Raw genomic sequence first — 18,779 nt, forward strand, 5'->3', positions numbered from 1 at the left:
CCTGGCTCTTTTTTGGTTGTAGTTGTCATTGTTGTTTGGCAGGCCTAGGCTGGATTCGAACTCACCAGCTCTGGTGTATATGGCTGGCGCCTTAGACGCTTGAGCTACAGGCACAGAGCCATTTTTTTTTTTCTAGAAAGATGTTCTTTCTCTGGCTCAGGCTTGTCTGGAACCTGTAAGCTGAGGCAAACCACCTGCCTTGGCCTCTCAGAGTACTAGGATTACAGGCATGAGCCACTGCGCCTGGCCTGTAATTTCACTTGTGATTCCTTTTTGGACTCATGCAAGATTTCAAAGCACAGTAAGTAGTTTCTAAATACTTGGAGATGTCTCAGGTATCTTTTTCTTATTTTTATTTATTTATTTTTTTTTTGGTAGAGACAGAGTCTCACTTTATTGCCCTCGGTAGAGTGCTGTGGCATCACACAGCTCACAGCAACCTCCAACTCCTGGGTTTAGGCGATTCTCTTGCCTCAGCCTCCTGAGTAGCTGGGACTACAATACCAGGTATTATCTTTTTCTTATTGATATAGTTAAATTCTGGTTTTGTTAGAAAATATATTTTGTAGGTCGCGCCTGTAGCTCAGTGGGAAGGGTGCCGGCCCCATATACTGAGGGTGGTGGGTTCAAACCTGGCCCCAGCCAAACTGCAACAAAAAAATAGCTGGGCGTTATGGTGGGTGCCTGTAGTCCCAGCTACTCGGAAGGCTGAGGCAAGAGAATCACCTAAGCCCAGGAGCTAGAGGTTTGCTGTGATCTATGACGCCATAACACTCTACCAAGGGCAATAAAGTAAGACTCTGTCTCTACCAAAAAAAAAATAAATAAATAAAATACAATAAATAAATATATAAATAATGAGGGGGAAAAAAGAAAACATATTTTGTATGCCTTGAATTCTTTTACATTTATTGAGCCTCATTTGATTGTCTGCAGTATGATCAGTATTGGTAAACATTTTGTGTGCTTTTGGAAAAATAAATATCCTGCTGCTATAAAATGCAATGTCTTGTCAATAGTATTTGGGTCAAGTGGCTGACCATGCTGTTCATGCCCTCTGTATTCTTGCTGATTTTCTGTCTACACTTGTTTTATCAATCATAGAGATGTTAAAATCTCTGCTTTAATTTGAGTTTGTCTGTTTGTCCTTGCATTTTTATTAGTTCTGAATTTATGTATTTTGAAGCAAGCTCTGTTATTAGGTACATAAATGTTGAGTATTTTTAATGTTTCTGAAATCTTTTTTTTTTTAGAGACAGAGTCTCACTTTGTCACCCTCAGTAGAGTGCTGTGGCATCACAACTCACAGCAACCTCCCCGAAATCTTCTTTGTCTGAGATAGTTTCCCCAGCTTTCTTATAACTAATGTTAGCCTTGTTTTTCTTTTTCCATCCTTTTGTTTTTAACCCCTTTGTGTCTTATCCAGTCTTTCCTGTAGTTTCTAAAACATATCAAGTAGCTGTAGTAACTGTCTAAATGGCTGGGTATACTCTCTCATGCCTGTAATCCCAGCACTTTGGGAGGTCAATGCACAGGATAGCTTGAGGCCAGGATTTTGAGACTAGTCAGGTAACATTGTGAGAATTCTATCTCTAAGAAAATTTTTAAAAATTAGCTGAGAGTTGGCGGCGCTTCTGGCTCAGTGAGTAGGGTGCCGGCCCCATATACCGAGGGTGACAGGTTCAAGCCGAGCCCCGGCCAAACTGCAACCAAAAAATAGCTGGTGTTGTGGCGGGCGCCTGTAGTCCCAGCTGCTCCAGAGGCTGAGGCAAGAGAATCGTGTAAGCTGAAGAGCTAGAGGTTGCTGTGAGTCCTGTGACATCATGGCACTCTACGGAGGGCAGTAAAGTGAGACTCTGTCTCTACAAAAAAAAAAAAATAAATAAATAAATAAAAATTAGCCGAGAATATAGAGTCCCAGCTACTCAGGAGGCTGAGATGAGAGGACCACTTGGGCCCTGGAGTCCAAGGCTGCGATGAGCTATGATCACACCACTGCACTCCAGCCTGGAGGACAGTGAGACCTTGTCTTAGGAAAAAAAAAAAAAATCAAAAATTGTTTAAATGTTCTTGTCTGCTAATTCTTTCCTTTGTGTCATTTCCAAGTCAGTTTGTACTGATTGATTCATCCTCGTCATGGGTCGTGTTTTCTTGCTTCTTTGCTTGTCTAGTATTTTTTTTTTTTGAGACTGAGTCTCACCATGTCGCCCTGATAGAGTGCTGTACCATCACGGCTCACAGCAACCTCAAACTCTTGGGCTTAAGCGATTCTCTTGCCTCAGCCTCCCAAGTAGCTGGAACTATAGGGGCCCACTACAATGCCCGGCTATTTTTTTGTTGTTGCAGTTGTCATTGTTTTAGCTGGCGCAGGCTGGGTTCGAACCTGCCAGCCTCAGTGTATGTGGCCAGGACCCTACTCACTGAGCTACAGATGCCGCCATTTTCTAGTAATTTTTGCTTGGATGTCAGACATTATTCTTTTTATCTTATTGGTGCTGGTTCTTTTTGGATTCCTATTATTACTCTTGAGCTTTGTACTGAAATGTGGCTGCGTTCCTTTGGGAACAATTTGGTCCTTTCGGTCCTCGCTTTTAGCTTATGGGAAACCAGAACATTTAGGCTAGGCCCAATTTTTGTTTCACTATTGACAAGCAGTCTCTCTGAGCAGGCTGCCTGGAGCCCCATGAGCTACAGTGCTTTCTTTTTTTCTTTCTCTTTATCTCTCTCTCTTTTTTTTTTTGTTTTTTTTTTTTTTTTGAGACAGCCTCAAGCTGTCTCCCTGGGTTGAGTGCTGTGGCCATCATAGCCCATAGCAACCTCCAACTCTAGGGCTTAAGTGATCCTCTTCCTCAGTTTTTCTTTATTTGGGGGAGGGGGGTGTAGAGACAGGGTCTCACTTTTGCTCAGGCTGATCTGAAACTCATGAGCTCAGGCAGTCCACCTGCCTTGGCCTCCCAGTGTGCTGGAATTACGGTATGAGCCACTGCGCCGGCCTGCCCTTAGCTTCTCACACGTGGTATTTGTATTAGTTTTCTAGGGCTGCTGTAGCAAATTATTGCAAACTTAGTGGCTTAAACAACATAGATTTATTATCTTAAAGTTCTTGAAGTCAGAAGTCTGACGTGCGTCTCTCTGGGCTAAAATCCAGGTATTGGTAGGGTTGCAGTCCTTGCTGGTAGCTCTGGGCAGAGTCTTTTTTCTGCTCTTTCAGATGTTGGCAGAATCCAGCTCTTTGTATCTGTAGGACCAAAGTCCCTGTCTTCTGGCCAGCTATAAGCTAAGGGCTGCAAACTGAGCCACCCACATTCCTCATCTCAAGACCTCCTTCCTCGGTCTTCAGAGGCTGCAGTGGTGAGTTGAACCTTCTCATGCCTCAGATTTCTCCTCCTCCCTTTTCCAGTCTCTTCTCCTTAGCCCAGTGGGAATGTTCTCTGCTTTTAAGGACTTACGTGATTAGGTTAGTCTCACCTGGATAATCTTGGATAATCTCCAACCTCAAGGTCTGTGCCCTTAATCTCATCTGCTAAATTCCTCTTGCCATATGAGGGAACATAGTCTTAGTTTCTGGGTATTAGGGCACAGGCATCTTTGGGGCTATTACTCTGCCACCCTGCCAACCAAGCAGTAACTCCTGAGTTTCTGGGGACCTCTGCAGTTCTCTGGAGTTTTCTCTGGGCAACTCTTTGGTGCTTCAGACGCTGGATGCCATGGTATCTCCCAGCTCTGTGTGTTCACTGAGATGCACCACCAGGCCCAGGCCTGGACGTTCTGTCCAGGAGGTGAGCAGGGCCCTTGCTTCCTGCCACTTGGAGCTGACGGTCCTTTGTTTTCTGACATCTGTTATGCTGAGAGCTGTGGTTTCTTGTGTCTTGCCCAGGTCTTTAGTTGTCTTGGTGGGAGAGTAGGTTGGTCCCTGTTGCTATCATCTGGGCTGGGCAGCCCCTTCACCCACCATGCAGGTCACTTTTGCTGCTCCCGTGTCATTCCTGTGTGTGGAGTGGGTTTCACATTGTGTTTCCCCAGAGACAGGTTACTCCTCCTGGCTCCACCTCACAAACTCAGTACACGTGTGGGACCTGGGAGTTGGTGCTCCACATCAGGCGTGCCCTTATCTGGGAGGTGTCGTGTGGCTTTTCCTAGTATCTGCCACCAGTGCATCCTTTTCCCTGCCTGACAGCCAGGCTCTGAACCCTTTTGGCTTTGAACACTTCCATGGTGTGGGGTCTTTTGCCTTCTCCTTATAGTGCCACCAAGAAAATACATGTTTTTGTCTCTTGTTTTTCTTCCTTTCAGGTGCCTTCCAGGAAGAAGGGAAATGCTGTCTGGCACCACCATCTTTAAACCAGGCCTCTCCATCAGCGTTCTGTCTTCCCAGGAGTCCTAGACATTTTTGGTCTGTTAATTTTATCTTTTCTTATTGTTTAGTTCTCTTATGGTATTTTCTGCCATTCTTTAGGGTTTTTGTGGGATGGGTGAGTGCCCCTTGCTCATGTCCAGCCCGAAACCTTCTATACTCATAGACCTGTTCTTCTGCTGCCCCGAGTGTGCAGTGGTGAGACGTCCTGCCTGCTTGCGGGGTCTTGGTGCAGCTCCTTTATCTTCCCTAAAACACCTGAGGAGGGAGTGATGGAGGGAGGCAACCAAGGGGATGCAGGGTTTGCTGGAGCCCTCAGTGAGCCAGAGGACGCAGCTCTGGGAGGGGCCGGCGCCCAGCTGAGGGTGCGCTGACACACAACAGAGGCCAACCCAACTTGCCTATTTGTGGACATGATTCTTCGAGATGAGCTATTACACATGGTGCTTTAAGACTTCATATCTGAAAGCTGTGTGTCCAACCCCTGCTCTCACAGAGGGAAGGAAGAGGGAGATGCCCAGGTGGAGGCAGCGGCCTCACTTACCCTGAAGTTGTGGTGTGAGGAATGTGGGCCCAGGCCCCTGTGGGCCGCGAGGTGCTCAGGAGGGCCGGGAGCTGGCGAGGACGGCAGTGCATCTGCCTTCCCTGTATGGCTCGAGCAGAGCGCAGCAGAGGTATTTCCCCAGAACAAACATTTAAATTATGTGTTTTCCACAAAAAAATGATAGCAGCCCATAAAAGTAGGTATTGTGGAGGTTTATGAATTAACTCTTGTGTTTTTTTGTTGTGCCAGGTTAGAGAAGAAGCTGTCCATGTTCACACTGGTCCAGAGGAAGCTGAGACCATAGAAATGACCGAGTCCTATGTGAAGAGTGAGTGCACAGCTCTTGGGGCCGAGAGCCTCTGGCAGGGACTGGGAGGCCCTGTGGTGCGTGGAGCGGCTCTTGTGAGATTGGTCTGGTGAGGTTGGTGCAGACCTCATGCCTGCTGGTTTTGAGTCTGGGGCTCGACAAGTACATGGTGCTCAGTGCATGTGGGGCAAAGGGGGGTGGCTGAAGGAGCTTGTCCTCTCCAAGATTTCCTAAGAGAGAAGGCAGTTCTTCAGTCTGCTGTAACAAAGTACCTTTGACTGGGAATTCATGAATAGCAAATACTACTCCCAGTCGTAGAGGCTGGGAGTCCAGGGTCAAGGTGCTGGCAGGTTTGGTGTGTAGTGAGGGCTCTGCTTCATGGTGACATCTCTTGCTTGGTCCTCACACTGGGAGGGGACGAAGGGACTAGGGCTCTACCTCGTGCTTTTATAAGGCACGAGTCCCAAGGGTGAGGGCAGAGGCACAAAGCCCCGCCTCTTACCACGGTATCATCACCTTGGGGCTAAGTTCCAGCTTGTGAATTTTGGAGGGATGCCAATAGTCAGACCAGAGCTACAGGGACCCAGCATGGGGGAAGCCCTGCCCCAGTTCTCTCTGCCCTCCAGAGCTCCATCTAAGGGTGAGCCACATCATGGGGCTCCCTGAGTGCTGCTCTTGGGTGCCCTGATCTTGAGGGACACAAAGAGACTGGGAATGGCATGGGGGTGCTGGTAGGTAGAGACGGGGTGACAGACAGAGTGTGGGTATAGGCTGCTGCCCAGCAAGGGCAAGGCAAAGGAACAAAGGTGTGAGGACGGGGAGGAAAGAGCACACTGTCCACAGATGGCAAGCCCTGTCTGCACACATGGGCCCAGGCGCCAAATTCGAGGCAGAAACAGGAACAGGTGTGCTTTGAAGCAGGCCAGTTTTGACTGCTGGGTTGAACTTGGTCTTAGATACAACCACATCTTGAGACCAGCTTATTTGTTTTAGTGTTGAACCTTGAAGTCCAGCTCCTGTGCAGGAGCCGAGGCCCACACCCATCTGCAGGTGCCTCCTGGCCGTCTTGTGGGTGGCACAGTCATGCTGTTACTGCAGCAGGAGTGGACATCCCAGCTCAGACTGGAGGGTCTCGGGTGGGAGGGACAGCCAGTCAGCGCAAGTGCCCGCTGCCTGGCTGCCCTGTACCGAGCGCAGGGCCAGCAGTGCTGTGTGTGGTCATCATTTCCTTGGTTCTTATCAGGTTCTGTCAGGCTGAGTGGGGGATGGGGCGGTAGCTTTGCATCTTCATTTACATTGCGCTGCTGGTGTCCCTGGCCTTCTGCTCCATGCCGACCTGTCCAGGCATTACATGCAGGTGTCAGGGTCATGGAGAACTCCAGCCTATGCTGGAGCAGAGCATAAGCGGCGCTGCTCTGCTCATGGACCTCAGGGCACCACCCTTGGAGGCCTGGCTGGTGTGAATTGATAGCTTTGAGGAAGCGCAGGCTAAAAGGTCATGGCCGAAGCACCCCACGGTACCTGCAGGGCCTGGACTGTGCCCTCAGCGTCTCCAGCCTCAGTGGGCTCAGTGGTGTATCTCAGTCAGGCAGCTTTTCAGTGGCAGCGGCAGCCTGAGCCCCCAGAGCCCTCATACCCAACCACCAGTGCATCTGACCCTTGTGACAGCTTGGGCAGGGCGGCCAGGGTAGTGGAAGGGACACACTGAGAGAGGTGTCTACAGGTCAGTGTGGCCTTGAGGGCTGCACCCGTAGCCATTGGGATGTTGGCTGTGTCTGTGGTGGGAGGTGGACAGGCCCACCAATTCTGAGGCATCAGGCCAATGGCAATGCTGAGCCTGTGGTCCTCAGTAGCTGGCCAGTGTGTGCCCAGTTTGGCAGCCAAGGCATGATGGGGGGTGCTCAGGCCTGAGCGTGCTAACCAGGCGTGATCACCACAGGGCTGTCCTGTGCCCTGTTGGGCGCCATCACTGACAAGGACCCTGAGGTGCAGGAGCAAGTGTGCAGTGCCCTATGCTCCCTCGGGGAGGCGCAGCCAGAGGAGACGCTCCAGGCCTGTGAGGAGCACCTGCGGCAGCAGAGCAAGGTACCTCCCAAGTGATGGCAATGTCGTCATGGACACCCTTGGGCTGGCAAGATGGCCCCCATTGCAGGGCTGGGTACTTAGAACAGGTGACCTGCCTTGTCTCATCACACGTGGGGTGTGGCAGTGGCCCCTGGTGAGGGACTGGGCTGTCACCCCATGAAGAAGGCTGTTTGCCTCTCATTCTGCACAAAGCAGAGATGACGACTCTGCCAGGCTTGGTGCCCCCAGAACAGACTGCGGTCCCTGCCTGAGGGAGGAGGGCAGGTTGCTTAAGAATCTGGAACCTCGGGCGGCGCCTGTGGCTCAAAGGGGTAGGGCGCCGGCCCCATATGCCGGAGGTGGCAGGTTCAAACCCAGCTCTGGCCAAAAACTGCACACACACACACAAAAAAAGTTGCTACTGTTTGGCGGCACCTGTGGCTCAAAGGGGTAGGGCGCTGGACCCTTGTGCCGGAGGTGGTGGATTCAAACCCAGCCCCGGCCAAAAACAGCAAAAAAAAAAAAAAGAATCTGGAACCTCCAGCCAGCCCTGGCACGTGGCAGCTGAGCTGGGGAGCCTCTCAGGAACTCACTTGAGCCCTTCAAGGACTTGTCACTGACCTGAGCCCCAGAGCAGAAGTGGCTCAGAGCTGGCCTTCCATCAGGGACCCCACTCTGAGCTGGCAGCCGCTCAGCAGTCCTCTGCCACTGCTGACTGCGTGGTCCCGGTTGAATCACTGTGTACATTGTTGTCTTTCTCAGTGCCTAGTTTGGGCTGTTCCTGGAAGGAGAAGAGACTTTTGTCAACTCTAAAGACCCTTTTTTTTTTTTTTTTTTTTTTTTTTTTTGAGTCAGTGTCTTACTTTGTTGCCCTCAGTAGAGTACTGTGGCATCATAGCTCACAACAACCTCAAACTCTTTGGCTCAAGCAGTTCTTTTGCCTCAGCCTCCTGGGTAGCTGGGACTACAGACACCTGCCACAACGTCCGGCTGTTTTTAGAGATGGGGTCTTGCTCTTGCTCAGGCTGGTCTCAAACCTGTGACCTCAGGAGATCCACCCATCTTGGCCTCCCAGAGTACTGGGATTACAGGCATGAGCTGCTGCGCCCAGCTAAGACTGTTATTCTTGTTGTCAATTTAATATTTTGATATGCGAGAGTATTCCTCTCTCCTCCTGTGACCACTGTCTTCTGGGGACTATCCCAGTTATGTGCAAACATCCACTCTCTGTGCTGTGATCTTGCAGTACCTCCTGGAAAATACTTCCTCCTTTTCCCCTCTTTAGCTATCTTAGCTATTTTATTTTATTTTATTTATTTTTAGAGACAAAGTCTCACTTTGTCACCCTTGGTAGAGTGCCATGGCATCACAGCTCACAGCAACCTCCAGCTCTTGAGCTTAGGTGATTCTCTTGCCTCAGCCTCCTAAGTAACTGGGACCACAGGCGCCCGCCACAACGCCTGGCAATTTTTTTTTGTTGTCGCTGTTGTTGCAGTTTGGCTGGGGCTGGGTTTGAACCCACCACCCTCGGTATATGGGGCCGGCACCCTACTCCCTGAGCCACAGGCGCCGCCCCTATTTTATTTTTAAAACTCTGGGTTTTTTTTATTTTTTTTGTAGAGACAGAGTCTCACTTTATGGCCCTCGGTAGAGTGCCATGGCATCACACAGCTCACAGCAACCTCCAACTCCTGGGCTTAAGCGATTCTCTTGCCTCAGCCTCCCGAGTAGCTGGGACTACAGGCGCCTGCCACAACGCCCGGCTATTTTTTGGTTGCATTTCAGCTGGGGCTGGGTTTGAACCCGCCACCCTTGGTATATGGGGCCGGCGCCTTACCGACTGAGCCACAGGCGCCGCCCAAAACTCCGTTTTTATTTATCTATTTTTTAGTAGTACTTTTTATCTACTCTGTCACCCAGGCTGGAGTGTAATGTGTCATCATAGCTCACTGCAGCCTCTAACTCCTGGGCTCAAGTGATGCTCCTGCCTTAGCCTCCTGAGTAGCTACAGCCACCATCCTTGGCTAATTTTCTGTTGGTTTTTTTTTTTTTTTTTGCGACATAGTCTCACTATGTTGCCCTCGGTAGAGTGCTATGACATCACAGCTCACAGCAACCTCAAACTCTTGGGCTTAAGCAATTCTCTTGCCTCAGCCTCCCAAGTAGCTGGGACTGCAGGCACCTGCCACAACACCGGGCTATTTCTAGAGGCTGGATCTCACTCTGGCTTAGGCTGGTCCTGAACTCCTGAGCTCAGGCAATCCACCTACCTCAGCCTCCCAGAGTGCTGGGATTATAGGCAATCCACTGCACCTAGCCTTTAATTTTCTATTTTTTGTAGAGATGGGGTCTCCCTATATTGTTCAGGCTGGTCTTACACTCTTGGGCTCAAGTGAGCCTCCTGCCTTGGCCTTCTAAAGTACACCCCATCTCCTGAGTATGAAGTGGAGGGAGCTTGGCCTGGTTTAGTCCCTGTTAAGGGAGCGACAGGCATGCAGAGCACCTGGGTGCTGGGCTCACCTCCCAGGATGTCCTCAGTGGCTTCTGTCTTCAGCTGGCACATCCATACCGGGCGCTGGTCCTGCGGGCCATGGAGATGGTCCTGAGCAGACACACTGGGGAGCTGGACAAGGACACGGCTAACATCATCATCCTCCTGGCCTCCAGCGAGATGACCAAGACGAAGGTAGTAGAGCAGGCCTCTTGGCCTTGAGATGCAGTCCTAGCTTGAGTAGGAAGCTTTTTTCTTTGGCCTTTCTACTCAGGAGTATTAAGAATGTGGGTTAGTGTCTGGCTGTCAGAGGGCCCCATGGTCCTGTGGACCACCTTGCGGGGCTGGGGACCATTACCTCAAAATCTTCAGAGGCAGAAACTGAAGTAGCGAGCAAAGCACCCAAACTCTCATAGCATATGTCGGGGTGCTGGTGCCATGAGGCCTGGCGAGGGCTGTGACTCTGTGTTGGGCTTGGCCTTCCTGGGGTGCTGGACACATCCGTAAGGCTCCTGGCCCCTCTGCCTGGTGCAGTTGCCTCTTCCAAGTGTGAGAGCTTCTGGCAGAGCGCTCAGGAGGGAGCTGCATGCTGTAACCGGGGACCCTGAGCGCACAGCCAGCTGCAGTGAAGGGCAGGACATCTCAACTTTGCCTATTGGAGATTTAGGGGCCTCCTTCTCTGATTCCCTGTGGTCTAGGAGCTAGTCTGCGGCTGGCAGCAGGCTGCGAGCAGCGTCTTAGTGGCCTTGGGCAGGCAGTTCATCAATAGGGTGATGGAGGAGCTGCTGAGCAAGTTCCAGCCTGGGGTCTTGCCTCACTGCTCTGTCGTGCAGACATTTGCCAACCTCGCTGTTTCCAACGGTAGGTGACAGCCTGGCCCGCACCCTGTGTTTTCAAGTGAGTCGGAGGGACTTGGAGGACTTTGCTGGCCCCAGTTCCTCCTGTCCTGCTGCAGACCTGTGGCTGCTGGCCTGGCACAGCCCGTGTGACAGCTCCTCTCTCTGCAGCGTTCGGCATGGTTCCCTTCCTGCCATCCATCCTGAGCACCATGCTGCCCATGCTGGGCATGGCCAAACAGGACGAGATGAGGGTGACCTTCTGCTTCGGTAAGGTGGCAGCCCCTCATGCTTAAGGAGTATGGTTCAGGGCACAGGCAGATCTTTAGGCTGTGGGCAGGGGCTTGGCAGTGGGAAGGGCCGCTGGTTGAGCCTCTCCCTCTTCCAATTTCTGTCTGCTCCTAGAGTGGTCCCAACATCTCCTGTGTGTCAGCAGAGGCCTGGACATGCCTGGGTGGGAATAGACTTCCTCCAATTCTCGACTTTGCATTTCTACCTGCCCTGCTCTCCAAGAGTGCCATTCCCTGGGCATCTCAGCGCCAGGGGCCAGGGGTACTCTCTCACCTCCCTCTGCCTGTCTACTACATTGCCCACTGGGCAGGGGACCGCGAGCCTATTGCCAGTGTGGGCCTTGGTGCCTTCAGCTGCAGCTGGAGCCTCCTGGGGAATGTGGCTGTTGGCGTGGAGGGTGTGCCTGATGGAAGAGGCAGAGGGTCAGCTTAGCAGAGTTCGGAAGTCCAGAGGCACAGTCCAGAGTTGGAAGTCCTGGGGGGTACCAGGCAGCCCTTGCAGTAACCCATAGCCAGGCCCTTCAGTGTCCTTGGTCCCAGTGCCTATGACAGGAAGAAGGGCTGTGGCAGCTGGTGGGGAGGATGAGATCTTGTGCCCATGGGTTCTTGTCTCTTCAGTAAGCCCCAGCCCTCTGCGCAGTGGTCTATTCAGAGCTCTTGACCTCCTCTCTGGCAGCCAGTGTGGGAGGTGCCTGGCACAGGACGGGTGAGGGCTTTGGGCCCTCGCCGCTCTGCTCATGTTGGCTTTGGGGCCGGTCCCACAGCTCTAGGAGTCCTGCCTCCTTGGGGCTCCCGTCCCATTACCCCTTCCTCATGGCCCTGTGTCCCCATATTCCCTTGCCCTGCTTCTTTTATACTTTGCCTGTGGGGAGAGTCCTCCTGGCACACTCTTTCCTGCCTGTGGTTGAAGTGATAGAAACACTGCTTGATGCAGTTTTGGCTGAAAGTGGGATTGGTGACAGGGTCAGATGCTGCACAGAGCTGAGTGTGTAGGAGCAGGCCCTGGGTGTGGACCTCGGCCATGACGTACAGACACTGCATATGGGCAGGGCCAGAGGATGGCCTTGTCTAGGCTCACATGACTGGGGCCAGGGATGGCAGCCCGTGGTGTCCTGCTGTGTGACTTCCTTGGCACCAGGAAAATACGTGGCGTGAAGCCCTGGCGCTGCTGAGGCTCTGGGCAGAAACTGACTTGCAGTCTGACTCTCGGTCACCTTCCCCATGGTAGACTTAAAGCTCCTGCAGGCTCTGCCCTGTTGACGCTTTCTCTCTTGCATAGACCTCATGGGTTAGCCAGTAGAGACTCTTGAAAGACCCTCACATGAGGTGTGCTCCTTACCACATATGGACTGTCCTATTTGCATTGGGAGCAGGCAATGGTCCTGCCAGCTGTAATAGTTCTGGTCAGGCAGGGGAAGGCTGTGTCCACTGTGCATGAGAGCCAACAGTGGCAGGTAGGGCCTGAGGCAGCCCTGTATCTACCTCGGGGAGGGAGTGGGTCCAGCCAAGAGCAGTGGCACTGTGCCGAGAACAGCAGCAGGTGTGTGTGCACCTTTGTCCCTGTCCAAATCTCAGGACAGCACTGCTGGGCAGGAGAAGAGCCCCAGGGAAGCCCAGAGAGCCAGGTGCCTGGTTAGCCTGGCCATGCTGTCCACAGGGCAGGTGGCCAGCGAATCCTGTTGTACAAGGAATGTCTCTGAGGGAAAACAGAAGCTGAGACTTCTGGGCCAGGTGCGGTGGCTCATGCCTGTAATCCTAGCACTCTGGGAGGTCAAGGCTTGTTGGATTGCTCACAGGTTCAAAACCAGCCTGAGCCAGAGCGAGACCTCTAAAAATAGCCAGGCATTGTGGTAGGCACCTGTAGTCCCAGATGCTTGCAAGGCTGAGGCAAGAGAATCGCTTGAGCCTAGGAGTTTTTTTTTTTTTTTTTGGCTGGGGCTGGGTTTGAACCCGCCACCTCCGGCATATGGGACCGGTGCCCTACCCCTTGAGCCACAGGCGCTGCCCAAGAGCCCAGGAGTTTGAGGTTGCTGTGAGGTATGACATCACGGCACTCTACTGAGGGTGGCAAAGTGAAAGTCTGTCTCAAAAAAAAAAAAAAAATAAGCTGGGCGGTGCCTGTGGCTCAAAGGGGTTGGGCGCTGGCCCCATATGCTGGAGGTGGCAGGTTCATACCCAACCCTGGCCAAAAACTGCAAAAAAAGAAGCCAAGACCTGGAGACGCAGATGGTTCAGGGAGAAGAATACCGGTAAGAAAGAAATCTGTGGTCCTGTCTTCAGGGGAATCAACTAAAGTGGCTGGGCCCTGCAGAGCCAGAACATGTCCCTTGAGGAAGGTGTGTTCAGAGATAAGACTGAGCTCTTCAGAGCTGAAGACGTAACGTAGAAATGGAAACATAATAGAAAATTGGAAGAGAAAGTTCAGGACAACCTCCAGGAAATAGAGCCAAAGTGCAGGATTACGGAAAATGGGAGAGAGAAGCCGGAACTAGGCTTGCTGCTCAGCCAGTGGCATGGCTCAGAGAACAAGTCTTACTCCGAAGGTGTTACAGACAGGAGGGTCGGCCACAGCCCCACAACAGATGCCTTTGCAGGGGATAATTGGTCTAGGAGGACAAGAGGAAACAGGCCAGCCTCGGGCTTTTCCTGAGTGCTGGCCAGCTCAGTGGACAGCCAGAGTATCCAGCCTGGGTGTCGTTTGAATGTGAGAGTAAAATAAAGGCTGTTTTAGAGAATCAGGAGCTCCAAAGGGCACTTCCTGCTGTGGCTCCCACAGTGGCTGGAGGGATATCCTGCTGAGGCCTGTGGGCTGCAGGAGGGCGTGTAACCACCTGCTATCCTGGCACCTGTGTGTGAGGGGGCATACTGGAGAACTGAGCAAACACAGCCTGCTGGCAGTGGCTGTCTCCAAGGAGGACCCTGCTGTGCAAGATAAGAGCAGCTGGGGGCACGTGGAACAGGTGGGGGGGTGGGCAGCATTTGTAAGGGGGAGGTGCAAACGGCAGCAGCCTGGGAGCCCCAGAGATGTTGTGTGCGCATTAGCTGTAGAGAGAACGGTGGTGTTACCAAAGAGGGTCCGGCTGCCTGTCGCCGTCAGCCAATATGCAGAGACGGGGATAGGTCTACCAATCTTAGGAGAAGGCCAATGGTTCTGGAGAACAGTGAGAGTAGACTGTTCTGTCCTTCCATTTTCAAAACCACAATTTAATACATAAAAGTGAAAAGCAAGAACCATACTAATCTTTATCTTAACAGTAATTGCCATGACCCATAATAATTTACATAACCCACGACCCTTATAATAACATTCCAATTCAAAAGTTAATCTTTTAAATCAGTCACCCCCTATGACTCAGATGTACACCTTCTCTAAAGCCGAATTTACACAACAAGAATGGGAGACATGAGGTGAAGGGTCACGCAGGACCTAAACCGACCAGGCTAGCTGAGCTGTGTGGCCCTGGCCCACAACTCCATCTTATTCTCACATGTGCTGTCAGTTAACTTGCAGAGAAAGGAGAATTGAGAGAATGAGAATTGCTCTTTTAACCTGTGTGTGTATAAAACTTTGATTAAAAATCAAAACCTTGGCTCAGTGCCTGAGCTTAATGGTTATGGTGCCGGCCACATACACAGGGAGTGTGGGTTCAAACCCAGCCCAAGTCTCCCAAACAACAATGACAACTGCAACAAAAAATAGCCAGGTGTTGTGGTGGGCACCTGTAGTCCCAGCTACTTGGGAGGCTGAAGCAAGAGAATCACTTAAACCCAAGAGTTTGAGGTTGCTGTGAGCTGTGATGCCACGGCACTCTACCAAGGGCAACATAGTGAGACTCTCTTTCAAACAAATAAACAAAACAACCTAATAATAAATTGGGGGTGGGCTTCTGGTTCTGGTAATGGACCGTTCTGTTCACTTCAGAATACCCAGAAGTTGGGGCAGCGCCTATGGCTGAAAGGAGTAGAGCGCCAGCCCCATATGCCACAGGCGGTGGGTTCAAACCCAGCCCTGGCCAAAAACTGCAAAAAAAAAAAAAAAAAAAAGAATACCCAGAAGTACTGATCAGTTTGACCAATCTCCTTCTGACTGGAAGGAGAAACCCTAGGCTGATGAGGGCTGAGTGAGGGGCAAGGGGTCAGAGGTCTCTAGCTGCCCTGGGGTCACAGGATGGGTGTGAGACAAGGCAGAGCCTGTCTGGACCATACCGTCCAAGGTCCATCTGTAGCCAAAGGGTGGTGATGACCTGTGTGGGCCCTGGGAGTTGGTTCTTTTAAAATTTCTCTTAAAATTCTTTCTCCTGAGAAATCACGGTCATGATATCTCCTCATGTTGATGCAGGGTGCAGGTTTCTTTCTTTCTTTTTTTTTTTTTTTAAAGACAGAGTCTCACTTTATTGTCCTCAGTAGAGTTCTGTGGCATCACAGCTCACAGCAACCTCTAACTCCTGGGCTTAGGTCATTCTCTTGCCTCAGCCTTCCGAGTAGCTGGGACTACAGGTGCCCGCCACAATGCCTGGCTATTTTTTTGTTGCAGTTTGGCTAGGGCTGGGCTTGAACCCACCACCCTCGGTATATGGGGCCAGCGCCCTACCCGCTGAACCACAGGCACCGCCAGGGTTCAGGTTTCTTTCCACTCAACTGGGAAGCCTTCAGACTGAGACATGAGCCTTGAATGGGCCCAGGGGCCCAGCTGAGGGAGGCACCGTTTCTCAGGAGCTGGAGAATGTGGCGTGAGGCTGGGCTGGGACAGCAATGTCACTATAGTCTCGGATGTGGGGACCGCCACAGACACAAGCCAAATAGAGTGGAAGATGGCACATCACACATTGTCAGCTGTGGGATGTGGAGGAGTAGGTTGGGGAGAGAGAGAAGGGACAAATCGTGAGGAAAGGGCAAGACTCTGCGGAGATGAAGCCGGTTTGAAAAAGGACCAAACCAGATTTTTAGAAACAGGACTGTAACCCTTTTCATTGAAAAGCATGTGGGTTGGAGCTGATGGCACGTGGTTTGAAGGGCACAGTGAATGCCAGTGGGGCCTGAAGACAGCTGGGAGGCAGCAGGTGGCAGGCACGCTCACTCGTGAGTGAGGAGCTTACACTTGGTTGTGTCCCCTCAAAATGAAACACATGAAGTAGCCACCTGGAGCACCGTGCCCAGAGCCACAACCCCCTGGCCGCTGACCCCTGCCCCTTCCCCTTTACCCACCACCAGGACAGCAGGCAAGAGGCCTGTCCCCCATGGGACTGGACAGAGCACCCTGGCCTAGCACAAAGATCCCAGCATGCCCATAGGTGGGGGTGGGAGTAGATAGTGCTCTGTGCCCTTTGCCCTGTGAGGGAGGGGGTCACACTGCTGCGTAGCCGTGGGGTAGCCACCATGGATGTGAAGGTGCTCTGACCCCGGTCTGATGGTGAGCCCAGCGGGTTCCTCCTGTTGGACCAGTGGCTGTGCAGACAGCACCCCAGACTGCTGACCTGAGCCTGCCATTGGCAGCAGCCACGTGACCATGGTACACGCCGCCCTCTCTGGCCTTGTGGCTTCACGGGTGTGCAGGAGTGCCAGCTGAGCCTGGTCTCGCATGTGACGGCGCCATGACCTCTGTCACTGTGTGTCTGGCCTTTGTCCCCCTAACCAGAACTGAGCAAGGCAGGAAATACGGGAGGAAATCAGTACTTCAGAAATGTGAAAATGGCCCAAACAATTATGTGTTAGATCTAGTTCTTTAAGGAAAGTGGGTGAAATAGCTAAGTCACTACCTAATCAAGAGAAATGGAAGAAAGCTTTAAAGCGAAGCAGGAAGTGGCCGAGGAGGAGTGAGTAGGTGAGCGGCAGGGGCTCCTGAGACCCAGTGCAGCGGGTAGTTTTCTCAGGGTGCAACTTGCCTGCACCAGACTGCTCCAGCAGGGAGTTCTCCCCAGAGCAAATGCACAAAGGACCATTTCCAGATTGTTCCCATGGCCTGAGTATGGCTGCAGGAGGGACGCATGGGCTGGCACCCCCACAAGCCTACCTCCCACCAGCACCCCTGTTGCAGAGTTTGGGGTCAAAGGTGGTTTTGGAGGAGGTGGCACCCCTTGGTATGTTGACTCTCAGCTCCAAACCTAGGGAACCATGCAGGTTCCTGTCACTTGGTATCCTCCAGGGTAGCTGAACCCTACTGTCTCAGACAGTGAGTGAGCACTGGCTGTGCTAACTAGCTGGGGTCACCCCAGGGATGCTCCTTGTACTTACTGGTAGTGTGTGTAAGAAGAAAAATCATAAAAACATAGTAAATATGAATAGACGAATAGTTCTTATAAAAGAATATATTTATCTCAGCCCTAAAGGTAGCATCTTGCTCAGTGGAAGCTGGAAGCATCCCTACTGGTGTTGAAAGCAAGACAGATTCCCTGACACTTTTAAAATGTAGAATTCCACAAGGTGTGAAATAAAAGAATATTACCTGGCTCAGTTTATGACCCAGGTAACCTGTGAGCCAAACCAGGTGAGGCTAGTATGAGAGGGGACGGCTATAGAGCTCTCCAGGACACTGTCAACTCACAGCGGCATGTGCCCAGAATGGAGGGTGGGCCTGCTGCCTTCTCTTTCCACTCAGGATGAGGGACACCCTGTGAGGGTGTGTGTCCCTTCAGGATCCCACAGCTGCTGTGTGCTGGGTGGGGCTATAGTACCTGACACCTAGGGGCCCTCTTTTGGGCCAGGTGGGCAGGGAGGACTGGGTGTTGCCATCTGTCTAATGACATCTGATATTGTTCTGGGGAACTTAGGCAGCACCATGGGACCACAGTAAACCAACTAGCCGAGTAAAGAATGGCAGAAATCAAGTTTTGTGGTCTTCAGTTAGTAAAAGTGTCTGTGTACAAATGGCAACATACTCCCACCAATTTTTAGAGGTGACAGGAATTAAGCAGGGTGATACTGTAAGCTCAGCATCTGCCTGTCACCTTCCACACGCTGGTGTCAGAGGTGGTGCACAGCTCCATCCATCTGTCAGCTGCCACTGGTTCATGAGTTCACTGTGGGGTCGGCCCCTGGGGCACTGCTGGAGGGTGGGCCAGGGTTGGCGTTGGGGAGAGCTGCTCAGGGACTCTGCTGCGGACTGAGCTGAGGGAGGCTTCATGGTGACCACAGGCAGCACTGGAACCAGGTGGGGCGGGTGTGGGCCCTGCCAGGTTGGGGTCTTATCAGTGGGGTTGTCATCCTATTAAGAGAAGGGTGTTGCTAAGACAACAGGGTATGAGATGGTTGACCAAGTGTGGATGAGCTAGGGGCCAGCAAGCCTGGTAGGACCCTCAGGGACACCTCACCCATTTGAGTCTTACATGCTGGATTTAAAGTGGTTTCTTTTTTTTTTTTTTTTGTAGAGACAGAGTCTCACTTTATGGCCCTAGGTAGAGTGCCGTGGCCTCACACAGCTCACAGCGATCTCCAAGTCCTGGGCTTAAGCGATTCTCTTACCTCAGCCTCCCAAATAGCTGGGACTACAGGCGCCCGCCACAACGCCCGGCTATTTTTTGGTTGCAGTTTGGCCGGGGCCAGGCTCGAACCCGCCACCCTTGGTATATGGGGCCGGCGCCTTACCGACTGAGCCACAGGCGCCGCCCTAAAGTGATTTCTTAAGGTGCAAAAAGTACAGACCACAAAGGGGAGGATTAATAGATTTGACAATTAAAAATTAAAGAACTATCAGTGTAATCTGGCTCATTGTACCGTCTATGAATCCCCAACAATAAAAAAAAAAAAAAATTAAAGAACTTTGAGGCCAGGTGCAATGGCTCATGCCTATAAATCCCAGCACTCTGGGAAACCTAGGCAGCTGGATCGTTTGAGCTCACAAGTTCAAGACCTGCCTGAACCTGAGTGAGACCTCGTCTCTAAAAATAACTGAGTGTT

At 51.8% G+C, this 18,779-nt stretch overlaps 1 protein-coding gene across 19 annotated transcripts in view; it reads left to right on the top strand.

The window, feature by feature from the left end:
- MROH1 (maestro heat like repeat family member 1) overlaps positions 1-18,779 on the top strand; it is a 72,906-nt gene that overhangs the window by 7,577 nt on the left and 46,550 nt on the right. For 6 of the 19 annotated variants that reach the window (XM_053558302.1, XM_053558282.1, XM_053558289.1 and 3 more), the window contains exons 2-8: positions 3,212-3,351; positions 4,294-4,393; positions 5,148-5,226; positions 7,145-7,290; positions 9,824-9,955; positions 10,459-10,621; positions 10,768-10,866. In XM_053558302.1, the coding sequence (XP_053414277.1) occupies positions 5,205-5,226; positions 7,145-7,290; positions 9,824-9,955; positions 10,459-10,621; positions 10,768-10,866 (562 nt within the window). In that variant the 5' untranslated portion in view covers positions 3,212-3,351; positions 4,294-4,393; positions 5,148-5,204. Of the gene's footprint in view, positions 1-378; positions 508-3,211; positions 3,352-4,293; positions 4,394-4,850; positions 5,029-5,147; positions 5,227-7,144; positions 7,291-9,823; positions 9,956-10,458; positions 10,622-10,767; positions 10,867-18,779 lie in introns of all 19 variants that reach the window. The other 13 variants (XM_053558293.1, XM_053558284.1, XM_053558291.1 and 10 more) reach the window with 8 other exon arrangements.

This window comes from Nycticebus coucang, chromosome 13, assembly GCF_027406575.1.
Source record: "Nycticebus coucang isolate mNycCou1 chromosome 13, mNycCou1.pri, whole genome shotgun sequence".
In the NCBI taxonomy this organism is placed as follows: Eukaryota; Metazoa; Chordata; class Mammalia; order Primates; family Lorisidae; genus Nycticebus; species Nycticebus coucang.